We start from the raw sequence: 12,954 nt of genomic DNA on the forward strand, positions 1-12,954 counted from the left end.
TTTGATTTTTTTTTAAATTCACAGAATGAAAAATATTTTATTTATTCATTACAAATAAAAGATAAATATTAGTACTTTTATTCAGGATTACTTATAAAAAACGTGCATTAGCAAATTTTAATCCAAGGTTTTAATGTTTCTCGTGAACCTCGTGCCTCTTCTTATACTTGTTCATCCTGACTTTCACTTTGACGAGTACTTCCATACGTTTCAGCAAATCATTTAGTTCCTCGTCCTCTTCTGAAGAACCACTGTCGCTGTCTTCTTCATTGCTATTGTCTTCTTCAGATTCTGATTCTGGAGTTGGGGTGGTTGGTGCCTCAGTAGTTGTCGGTTGCTCAGTAGTGGTAGTAGTAGGTTGCTCAGTAGTAGTAGTAGTGGGTTCCTCAGTAGTGGTGGTAGTGGGTTCCTCAGTAGTGGTGGTAGTGGGTTCCTCAGTAGTGGTGGTAGTGGGTTCCTCAGTAGTAGTCGTCGTTGGCGCCTCAGTGGTTTCATCTTCTTCGTTAAGGTTCTCGAAATCTATTCCAGTGATCTCCTGGAACCAACCAAGGAACGGTCCGGGACGAGCGAATCCTGCACAAAAAATATGTATACTTATAATACAATTCGTCACATATAAGTTTATTCTTCAAATATTTGTATTATGCTGGCAACATTAGTGGGTGCTCTAGTTTTTAACCGACTTCAAAAAAGAGCAGGTTCTCACTCTCAATTTCGCAGATTTCTTTTCTTTATTAAGTAAACACAATAATTTACCTCCTGGTAAGCCGGAGTGGCAACCAAACTGTCCGCCGGCGACGAACGACGCGATTCCAATGAGGGTGGGCAGGCCATCCTCTGATGTCAGCACTAGTGGACCGCCACTGTCTCCCTGAAAACGAAAATAGTAAGTAAACCGAATACAGTACCGCATTGCATTTGCGGGAGAAACATAATAGAATAGAAATCGTAATTTATGTCCATAAATAAACGTTTATTGTTTAATATTCGTCAAGAACATCTATGTTCTTGCAAAAGCAGCATTTTATTGGTAAACCTTTTAACGAATCTAGTTAAACGTGTTCCAAAAATCCCTCTTCTCAGTTTATTGTACACAGAAACAAGAACAGAAAGACAACCTGAATTTACACAGAAGACATAAATGGTTCAGCTTATTTCTAACAAAAATCTCTTCCAGCACACAAGAATAGAGACAAACTCAAACTAAGAGAAAGAAGATACGCGTGTACTTACATTAAAATATTATTAAAGTTCTTTTGTTTCACGTTACTAACGTTCTTTTGTTTTTGACAATGATTAATTGTAAATGCCTCGGATGGCCGGATGGCTCTTGTGTCGTTACCTGGCAGACAGACTGCGAAGTGACGTTGAAGTAGCGAGCGCAGATGGTGGTGGACGTGATGAGGGATCCGAAGGTGGCTGCGCACTGTGCGTTGGTTACTGTGCGCAGGTACACCCAGTTTAGAGTCTCCGGAGATGCGCCTAGAACATATCGTCATGGTCATAACGTATGTATCCATAGGTATTCTTTTGTGTTGATGTTTTGTTTTTTTCTGAAGTTGAGGGATTACCCGTCCTTTTCCTTTTCCGCGGATAAGAAAATGACAGGTATAAAATGAAATTAGATAGTGTCTACAGGAATCAGCAACATTACGTTAAACTGCAAAAGTCCAATCAGTTTCTTTCAAAGTAATAAATTAACTGGTTGCACTTAAGACCTCCTGGTTACATGTCGTTTCTGTAATAGACCAAAAACACCACCAAACAAAAACATAAATTTTATAATTGCGACAACTATTGGTTCATAATTTCACCACTGTTTGCAAATAATTCGCTGGGCTCAGTGACTGAACTTTTGCTCTTTGATTGGAACTAGGTAGTTAGATATATCTATCTATCTATATCAGCCTATATCCAATTTTGGACATGGAAGAGGCCTCTTCCATGTTTTTCCACTTCCAACGATCTTGGGCTATCGACATCCAGTCACATCCTACGTGCCTTGAGATGTCGTCCTTCCATTTCTCCGGGTCCATCTTTCTTTGATCAGTAAGATATGTATGGAAAGTTAATATGAATATGAGTAGTTTACCATTAGTCCAAACCCTGCCGAACCCGCTAGCGATTACCACATCGCCATCGTAGGTACGGAACGCGTCCGCCGACGACTGCACGCGGATGGACTGCAACAAATCTGGAAACAATAAGTCGCAATAGTCTTCTTCTTCTTTGCGAGTCGATGGCGATCGATACTAAATTTTTGCTGACCAATAATTGACCACGCTTACGGCATTGTCAGTGCAATAGTGTTGCAATAGCATAAATTATCCATACCATACAGCAGGAGTTATATCATGTTATGACGAGCTGATGACCCCATGTTTTGAAGAATAAATAAATAAAATGCTCGATTACTCGCATAATACATTCTTATAGAGAAACACGGGCCTCCACGTTGACGGAGATCTGTGTTGCTAAGTACATTCCCCCTTATGTCCTTTACCTACCTTTTTTTTGACGTGACTTATTGTAAATTTGCCACAGATGGCATTAACTACTTGGCCGGACAAATGGGGAGCGCTGAAGGCTCTCACCCGGTACAACGATTAAGACAGCAAGCCTGAGGATGCCCAGTTGGGCACGAACCTCAGCTCAGGGCGTCGTCTGAGAGGAAAAATATTTGAAAGAATTAATCGACCCTAGCGGGTCGATAGCGATAGGCGCTGATTGGGGGAAATCGTCGACCACGCTGGCGGGGTCGGTATCAGGGTCCTGAAGTGTTTGGTGTCGCGAGCTGATTAGCTGCCTCTACGGCAGTAATCGGGTCGTTACCTACCGGTATAAACAACAGGAACCCTAAGCTTGACCATAGCGACGTCGTCAGATTGTACGACGTCGGGGCGGCTGCTGTCGAACGTCGGGTAGTTGTAGTACTCCGTCGACTCGCCGATGTACTGCGGAGTCGTCATGTGCGTCACTCCGGCACGGATCACCATTGTTACACGTCTGATGGGGATAAAGACGAGTAAGTCTTCTTCTATCGTGTGGGTTGTGAGGTGGAGTACCAACCTCATCAACCCTGGTGTCAGGGTTACTATTGAGCCGCCAAAGGTGTCACATGGCTCGTGTAACGACTACTCACTTACATCAGTACATAGTAACCGGGACCAACGGCTTAACGTGCCTTCCGAAGCACGGATCATCTTAATTTCTGACAATCAGGTGATCAGCCTGTAATGTCCTAACCAAACTAGGGATCACAAAGTGGTTGTTGTGATATGTCCCCACCGGGATTCGAACACGGGGCCTCCGGATTGTGAGTCCAATGCTTAACCACTGGACCACAGAGGCCGTGGAAGATGGCACTACCCAACGTCAATAGCCGTCTCTCCAAGAGACTTCTGAATTTAAAGAGGTCTCAACTAAGACAGTGCCTTCAACACACGGTACCTTCAACAAACATCTGTTCACACTGGGTGTCACAGACAGCCCCCTGTGCAGAGCCTGGAGGCGGAGGAGACAGCGGCTCATGTTCTACTGGAGTGTGGAGGAGTCGCCAACACCAGGCCAGGCACCTCGGCCTGACGGGGTCCCTGAGTTGGTCAGCAATGTCAAAGGACTGTTAGACTTCCTTGAGGAATTAGGCTGGCTCGGGAGTAATCCAGCCGTTTCAGGTATCACAGGTGTGTACTATAGACCTTTGCCTACCCCTTCGGGGGAGCTTGGTGTTATGTTCACAGTTTACTTCAGGTGCTTAGCTGTATACTCACGAGGCGGTACAGTGCGCGGCTGTGAGCACCCACTCGCGGTGCACGATGGAGCCGCCGCAGCCGGTGACGCCACCGGTATGGTCCACCATGCGGAGTCCCACTTGCCACGGGTGCTGCCCGGGCGAAGCCTCCCAGCCTGACACTATGCGGGAGACTGGTGGTCCCGCTGACGAAGCTGGAAATTGGATCGTGTACTAGGTTCCAGATAAATTATGAAATTCTGATTACTAAATAAAGACACATCTAAAACTAACGAAAACATTTTCTTTTCTCTATTTAACAGCCTCCGTGGTCTAGTGGTTAGAGCGTTAGGCTCACGATCTGGAGGTCCGGGTTCGATTCCCGATGGGGACATTGTCGAAATCACTTTGTGAGACTGTCCTTTGTTTGGTAAGGACTTGAATCACCTGATTGTCCGAAAAAGTAAGATGATTCCGTGCTTTGGAGGGCACGTTAAGCTGTTGGTCCCGGCTATTAGCCGTAAAAACACCTCCACCAACCCGCATTGAAGCAGCGTGGTGGAGTATGCTCCATACCCCCTCCGCTTGTTTGAGGGGAGGCCTGTGCCGAGCAGTGGGACGTATATAGGCTATTTATGTTACGTATGTTCTCTATTTAACTTATTTATGAATTTGAAACAGAAAAGCGTAATAATAAGTCCACAGTGTACTTTTCCAAACAAATTCCATAGTAATTTCGTGGTTTGACGTTTAGTAAAAAGTAACTGATTTGACTAGTTACAGCCTATTCTTATTATAAAACAGTGTATATCGTTGAGGAGGGCTGTTATGTAATGTTAAATAAGTACCTATATCACGCCTCAAGGAGGAACCAGTCGAGCGAAATATCTAAAATCCGTACTCGCAACATCCTCTACAAAGGACACTAGATGCCTAATGTGATAACATTTCTTATAAGTATTTGTGAGTTTACTTGGTTATAACTTACCTTTAATCGTTTGTTCGATTACATTTTCAATAAAATCGACTTTGACGGTTTCAGCTATCACCTGTCGAATAAATTACTAAAATTAGTATTTATTTGTAGAACCTAATAAAATCAATTCATCAATTAGAAAAGAAAATTAAACGGATATATTATTATTAGGTCTTCTTCTATCGTGTGGGTTATGAACCCTGGTGTCAGGGTTATAATTGAGCCGCCAAAGGCCCCTGATATGACTCATGTAACGACTACGCACTTACATCAGTAAGTAGTCACCGGGACCAACGGCTTAACGTGCTTTCCGAAGCACGGATCGTCGTTACTTTCGGACAATCAGGTGATCGGCTGTTAGGAGATTACAGGCTTGTAATGTCGTAAATCTATACCGTTAATCTTTTACCAAACGTACAAAATTTCCTTGCAAAGTAAATTAAAAAAAAATGGACATGGGTAATTTATTTTTTAACGAAATGGCAACGCAGTGTGTCAACGGATGACGTCAGCTGGGCTAACCTTGAAATGCTAGCTGTCACTTTTTAGAATACCTTCTTAAGGTCTTCATATACCATGAGTAATTCGAACCATTATATTTTTTTCTTACCTGGCTGAAAGCTATAGTGAGAAGGATAAATGTTGCCACCCTCGCCATCGTTAGTGCACTGACCAGCCGAAATCCTATCAAAATCAGTATAGCAATCTGGATTAGCAGCGCAATCAAAATAATCCACGATAATCCCTTAATACTGATAAAGTTGACTAATTAGTTAGCTAATTCCTAGCACGCTTGATTTGTGTTTTTTTATTTAAACATTCCTGCTGTTTCTACATCCTAATTTTATTTTAAGTTTTACCTGTCAATCCTGTCGTTTTCTTATCCAACAGATGACAGGTATAACTTTAATAAATAAATAATAAATAAAATTAAGTGGGGGGTGTCAGCTAGAATTAACAACATTATATTTAGGCGTCGTTTATCATATTCTCCTCAGTCCTTCGGAGAGCACGAGGTAAACCAGTCGGTCCTGGTGGTTGGTTGTTAGTCGTTAAACAAGGGTTGCGTTGACGAATAAAAGGTTGACTTTTTAAGTGGTTGGATTACACATGGGATTGAGTTAAGATGAGAGAGATATCCGAATCAGAGAATGACTCGACTCGGATGTTGATGGGTATTTGCCAGGACTAAAATTAGCTTCATCTCTTTTCAAATTAAGTTTGTCTCTGCCCGAATAGGCACCAAAATCTCTTAAAATGTACAAACGACCATACATACAAACTTTTCTTTCAATACCTACTCTTGAACATTTCGATGACGTCGCATGACGTATCACTAAACATCATCTATACATAAAAGTAAACAAATAAAAGAAAAACAAGTGAAGATACTACTTTGAAAAAAAGATCTAATCGTAATTATTCAGAATATCACTTTCCGTGTTAACAAAAGGATAACATAATATGTTTTGGATTATGATGTTAATCCACGTATGACTGAGATAAGAGTGATTGAAATATACACGAAACGTGCCTTTTTTGGCTATTTTAATTAATACAAATAAATCACAATGACGTATTAAAGATGGTTGGCTGATTTTATTGATGACGTCACTAGGACGGTGTTTCCATACAAAATCAAAAGGACACTTTTTTGACATTGGCACTAGCCCTAGTGCCATCACAAAAAAAGAACACTTTCGTTTCTCATTTGACTATGGTGGAAAATAGCCAATTAGTGCGGGGCGGAGTGGCTGTTCTAAACGTAGTATTCTTCTTTATTCTGCTAGTACTTAAATAAGCAGCGGCAACTGTCAGTACTATTCAGAGGCGAAGGACAGGAGTCCTAGTACGGCATTGAAATAGACTATTCTGGGCGCAATCACACTCACGTCAGACTGGGTACTGCGGGGCGGAAGGCAAGAGGGAAACCACTGCCCTATTTGTCCCTAAAAAGTAGCATGGAGAATGCTACACCGACAAGAGCGTGGCTCTTAAATTAGTGAAGATGATGTGATGAATATTTATCGTGCTCAGAGACACAAAGTATAATGATGACTGACATAAGAACGTATTATTCTATATGCTATGTATGTAAACAGGAGACTGATCAAACGTCAGGGTAAAATAAAACACATTAAAAATATTCTATACATTTATAAAACACTCAGTGCAACAATATATGCAGTCTTTGACAACCGACTGCAAGTCGAGTCTATGACAAATAACATATCACATCTATTCGATTGTAATGACTACTAGGCCGGTACTACGCACTCGGTGAGATTGTAACCGAAAGTATTAGTGGTTAAATATATATTTTTTTCATATTTATTTTAAGTATAGACTCCGACACCAATGAGTTATTAATTTAAGTGCAGTTTGCACTAACCCAGTTGGCTCGACCATTATAGACGGCAATACGGCTCGCCACCTATCACGTTGGCCTAACAGAAAGCTCGGCGAGGTGTTGGTACTTAGTTAGCGATGGATGTACTTCTGACTACCACAAAAATATAATCGTAAGCTTATGTTATGATTTTTAAGTATAAAAGTATCCACGCTTTGCACGGAGAAGAGTTTCTGACATAAAAAATAGGGTAGTTTTACAGTTTTCTATCTAGGTAGGTACTTTTATCTACACAATATGATATAAAAGTTATAAATATGAATTTGGGAGCATGATTCGGACTTTACAACATCATCGAGCGCTTAGCATAACATATTTATTGGCCCGGAACACTACTTAGTAATAATTTAATTTTAACACTGGTAACACTAGTTCCATATTGTATAATCACCGAAAGTATTTGAAACACTGAAAAAATAAACAACATAAAAGAATCCTTTCCAAAAGAGATTTTATCACGAGAATCTGTCTTCTATAGAAAATATAAATAAAAGTTTAGGCATTTTAGGCCACAGTTTCAATATCATAACAACGTATTTTTTTATTTTATATTTTCTAAAATTTTGTGCTGGTTTCTAGTCTAAGTGGAAAATTATAAGCTCTTTTTTATTCTAGAAATCCTATAGTTTACAGTTATTAGATAAATATTTAATAGTAAATTACTTGCTAGTAGGAAATCTGACTTAACAAAACATACATTTTTGGTAAATTGGAAAATAATATAGAAGAAAATAATTGTAGTCAGTGAACTGACAATGGCTTTTTTTGTCACTATGTTCATTAATTTTTCTTTTTTTGTAGGTTTTATAGGCCGGCCTGGTAAACTCTTAGACCATATTGCAATTAGGCAGCAACTAGGCCAGGCAAAAAACACACAAACGAATATGGCAAAAATATTTTGCAAAAAAAAAAAACAACTGTCTAAAATCTAAAATCACTGACTACGATTTTTTTTTCTTCTACTTCAGTAAAAAAAGAAGTCGTTTTGGGAAGAACATATTACGGAAGAGAAAAAAATATTTAGTCCAATTTAGCCTTCGAACAAGTTAAAATAATTTACATTTCTGCAACGTGCGCGTATACTCGTAAGAATAAAATTTTGTTCTAAATAGAAAAATAAACAAAAATATAACACCTACGGCTAATCATTGCCACATAGAAAATATTTCTTGTTTTGTGTCAAGGAAGACAAAGTTTCTGTCTCCATATGCCAAGATATGGGCGTCTCTCTACCCCTGCCTTGGTAAAAAAATAGCTACATGATATTCAACACACAACCTTATTTAGAATGTTAATGGCCCCGATTCCTGCAGTTATGTCCTAATTTTATTTTAAGTTATACCTGTCATTTTCTTACCCGCCCAAAGGGATAGGGACGGATGTTTGACAACTGTTAAGTTTAAAATGAATAATCCGGGTGAATAAAATAGACATCTCGCTTATATGAAATCCGTTTGACGTGTTCTGTCAACTTAATTCTATCGGGTTATTGGCAATATAAAATTTTGGAAGGGTTTTTTTTTTTAATTTTTGCCAAAAAATTGATGTGTGTTCCATAAAAGTTTTTGCCTGTCGATTACCTGTACCTTTCTTTTTCAGCGGACAAGAAAATAACAGGTATAACTTAAAATAAAATTAGATAGTTTGTACAGGAATCAGCACCGTTGAATACAAATAACTTCAACAAAAAACACTGCCTACCACACCCTTAAAAGATAAAAACATACGTCACCTTATTTAAAACTTGACCAGAAACATAAGAACCATTTCATTGAAAAAGGTCATTATTATTTTAGTCGGAAAATGACGTAGGTCTTATGTCTGTGGTCAGGCTTTACATGAAAATAAAATGCCACACAGAAATGTAACATAAATTAAATGCATAGAAAGGCATTTTGGTTAGACTTCTTTCGTATAAAAATGTGACCATTCTTTGAACGGATTACTTTTTATTTTGTAAACAAAGCAAAATTCGTGTGAAATTGGGCGGCTTCAAGATAACGTAGCCATTGGACAAAATCACATTCTGATGTGGTTGTCTTCAACAAAACCTCGATTTCTATCAATTAGTTTCAATCTCTGTAAAAATTGACACCACAAGTTTTGACCTGGGTTGAAACTAGTCTATTGGGTTGCGAGGTTTTTTTTTACAAAAATCACATCTGAATCTGGTTTTCAAAAAGGCGCTTACGGGGTTTTCACTTTAGGGCGACGACATAGGAATCATTATAAAGCACACGGTACACACACGTCGATTCCGCTTTAGATATTTCATAGAGAAATGGACACCCAGCTTTAGAGCACTTTTTAAGTGTTCTATGACAATCAGAAAAACGATTTTGGAATCGTCAAAATTGGCAAATTGGAAATACCTTTTCTTACAACATCATATACAAACAATTTGTGGACGACATATGTATTCGTTTGAATGTAATAATCTCGAGGAAGACCAAAATCCTACTTCTGTAGTCTCTGTAGTAAGCTCAGCAATCAGAAGTCGTATTTTATATTATAAACGTTAAGGTACAATTTTAAATTGTCTTTAAAAATATTCATTAATAATTTTTAATTTACGTAAGCGACAAATACGACTCTCTCTTTGCTATTGTATTTTATTTGGACACTACATACGAAAAGGAGGGTTATTTAATGTAGAATATTTATCGCTTAATAATCTCTAGACATGATAATGGTCAAATCATAATACATCTTCCCTTTCACCTGTAATTTTGATCATAAGTCCGACGTTTGAAAGTATCAAAAGTGTATAATCTCTAATAAATAGTTAAATATGCTGACGATGCGACCTATTTTGACACAAATCTTTTTGGTTGTCTTACTTTTTATTTTTTTCTTACATTGGATTCGATATTATAGATACTACTGATAACCCTATCGAAAGTATGATGATTCTCAACGTCAACTATCGTTTATCAAACTATCGATGGTTAAGAAACAGTAATCTTAACTCTTCCCGAAAGATCAATGTGCCAAAATATGACTCATTTTTTTATTAATAATAGGTATCTAATAATAATCATCATAGTAAATACACAGCAGCCAGTAACCTAGGCATCGTTTCACTATATATTTACAACTACAGGGGGGTTAAAAAGGCCACATTGAATCAATTTACCTAAAAAAGCAATATTGCTATTTGACGTATTCTGACATTGCGCACTTACTTTTATATGCGCAAATGGCTTATTGCAATATTTTTTAGGTGTATTGCAATATTGTGGCCTTTTTAGACCTGGGCGTCTAGACCTAGGTTCGTGATTATCATAAGTTTGTTGCAAGACATAAGCACCATACAAAACATTTAATTTTACGCCAATATGTATGTGTCCAATGACTTTATACCGCTGTAGAAATATCTGCGTTATAAATGTTTAACAACTTCAAGTCGCGTCGCGAACAAGCGCCATCTAGCGCATATTTTATGAACCAATTAGTTCGCTTAAGGTGTCAGTGTCAAAAATATTTGAAAATGTAACGTAGTCACCAAAAAATCTAACAGATGTCGCTAATAAGATTAAAAGATGAACTTTTTGGCTAATGTGTTTTATCATCTGTGGTATCACCATTGAACACATCCATTCGACATTAAGGACGCTACACACTTACTCGGCTCGGCACTTAGTGCTTGTCTGACTTCAACTTGTGCTGTCAGAAATGTGCCGGCCGAAAATTAGGATCATTTCAGACAGGATTATTTATAATTCGGATTATATGGTAAAGTATGTTTAGACTGGTAAACCTAAAGGTTTAAATAAAAAACCCAAAAAAAAATACAGAAAAATATAAAAGTTATAGTTGCCATGAAAGTTGAAAGAAATCTCAACTTCAATTTCTTATAATGCATGGGTGCATCGTTAAGAAACGACGGGTCAATGTGCCGAAAAAAATTTAAAAATAAAAATATTAAAAAAAAAGAAATATAACATATATTTGTCACTGTCTGAAACGATCTTTTATGTGCGCTAAACACGAATGACTATCATTGCTTGAACATTATAAAATTACATAATCTAATCAAAATATTTATGCTCTAAAACCGCTTTGTTACGTTGGAATCATTGTTGTCCCTTTACTGTGACTTGCAATAAATGATTATGACTTAATGTTTTACAAAGGGATGTCTCAGGTCATCGTATAATGTCACAATGACACGTACAAATATTTAAATAAAAAATCGGAAGACAACTATTTAAATAAAGATGGCCTTACCACGAAAAACTAAATGGATTGCCAAGCCAAATTGCATTTAAATGTCAATTAATTCTTGGGTGTCAAATTCTTGCTATTCTTCTCGTTTATTGGCCCCGATTTCTGCAGACACCTCCTAAATTTATTTTAAGTTATACCTGTCATTTTCTTATTCGCCGAAAAGAAAAGGAACGGATGATTAACAACTGTTAATTTTAAAATGAAAGAATAACCCGGGTGAATAGAATAGGCATCTTGCTCATATCCAATCCGTATAGCGTGTACTGTCAGCTTAATTCTGTCGGGTTATTGGCCAATATAAAATTTGGGAAAGGTTTTTTAAATTTCTGCCTAAAATTGACGTGTGTTTCGTAAATTTTATACAATACAATACAAATACACTTTATTGCACTAAAATAAAAAGAAATAATTACAAAAAGACTCTAGACCCACCTACCTACCTGTAGATTACTGGTCCCTTTCCTTTTTGGATAAGAAATTGACAGGTATAACTTAAAATAAAATTACATGGTGTCTACAGGAATCAGCACCATTATCTGTGGTAATACCGAAATACCAGCTCAAGAATATCCACTAAGCTGTAGTAAAATACTCAACCACTCGGTAGTAGATTTAATCATACCCTCGTCGAGTACATTGACATGGAAGTAAAGGATTTATTTTTAATAGTAAATGCAAAACATCGCGAGGAAATCCACATACTCACGAAACGTGTACCGTAGGTACGTGACCTAACCTGTAATTGCGATTTTCTCTTCGCGAGTTAAAAGGTCAGACAGGCAATCGCTTTTATAAAAAACCAGACCTGTCAAATCTTCAGGTTAGGTAAAGCGGAGCCTGTGGAAAACGGGATAATGATAGGGAGATGAGTAAATGCAACCAGCGAATGCAATTCAAAGGCGGAGTCCTACTTCCCCCACAACTCTTAAACATTTCTAGCGACATTAAAATTTCAAATTGTTCTGCACCTAACTACCAATGACTGGTAACTTAAACCCTATAATATTAAAGTTCTACCCGCACTTCATTGAATTACAAATATTTTATGATACCCGTCATTTTTGTACCTACCGAAAGCCGAAACGCTCCGATATGGCCGAAGCGTTTGTGTGTGGATAGACCTTTAAACATGACTAAAATTTTCAAGCTACACCTAAAGTAACGCTGACGTTCAATTGTTGTTTTGTTCACCGTAAAGAGCGAGAAAGTATTACATGTCAAAAGATATACCTAATTATGATATTTACGCTAAGACACAAAAAAAGCAAATTAAAACATTAGAACAATAATAACTTCTTTCAATTCTCATGTTATATTTTGCTACACAACAATATCACATGAGAATTTATGGAATGAAAAACAATTCTCGCCCAAAACATATCACTAAACAACAAGTCACGATTAACTAAGAAGCTTGCACTGTCACGAGCATTAAATATGTACTTTAGTACCGTGTCACATTTACTTTTCTGACAAATTGGACTGTAATTCTCATTGAATATCAAATTATGTTAATGTGACAGGGTTCTAAAATATATTATGCTCATGACTGCAGTAAAAACTGGACTCAACACTCAAACGCAAAAAATCTGTGCTTAAAATGCATGC

At 37.8% G+C, this 12,954-nt stretch overlaps 1 protein-coding gene across 1 annotated transcript in view; it reads right to left on the bottom strand.

The window, feature by feature from the left end:
* Window positions 1-26: 26 nt before the first annotated feature.
* The window catches only part of LOC126376338 (uncharacterized), a 36,984-nt gene continuing 24,056 nt past the window's right edge, over window positions 27-12,954 (bottom strand). The window contains exons 7-14 of the mRNA XM_050023670.1: window positions 9,404-9,409; window positions 4,719-4,772; window positions 3,771-3,924; window positions 2,837-3,006; window positions 2,093-2,194; window positions 1,343-1,482; window positions 757-871; window positions 27-573 (exon numbers count right to left, since the gene is read on the bottom strand). Of these exons, the coding sequence (XP_049879627.1) occupies window positions 131-573; window positions 757-871; window positions 1,343-1,482; window positions 2,093-2,194; window positions 2,837-3,006; window positions 3,771-3,924; window positions 4,719-4,772; window positions 9,404-9,409 (1,184 nt within the window). The 3' untranslated portion in view covers window positions 27-130. The remainder of the gene's footprint in view (window positions 574-756; window positions 872-1,342; window positions 1,483-2,092; window positions 2,195-2,836; window positions 3,007-3,770; window positions 3,925-4,718; window positions 4,773-9,403; window positions 9,410-12,954) is intronic.

Source organism: Pectinophora gossypiella, chromosome 20 (genome assembly GCF_024362695.1).
Source record: "Pectinophora gossypiella chromosome 20, ilPecGoss1.1, whole genome shotgun sequence".
Taxonomy (NCBI): domain Eukaryota; kingdom Metazoa; phylum Arthropoda; class Insecta; order Lepidoptera; family Gelechiidae; genus Pectinophora; species Pectinophora gossypiella.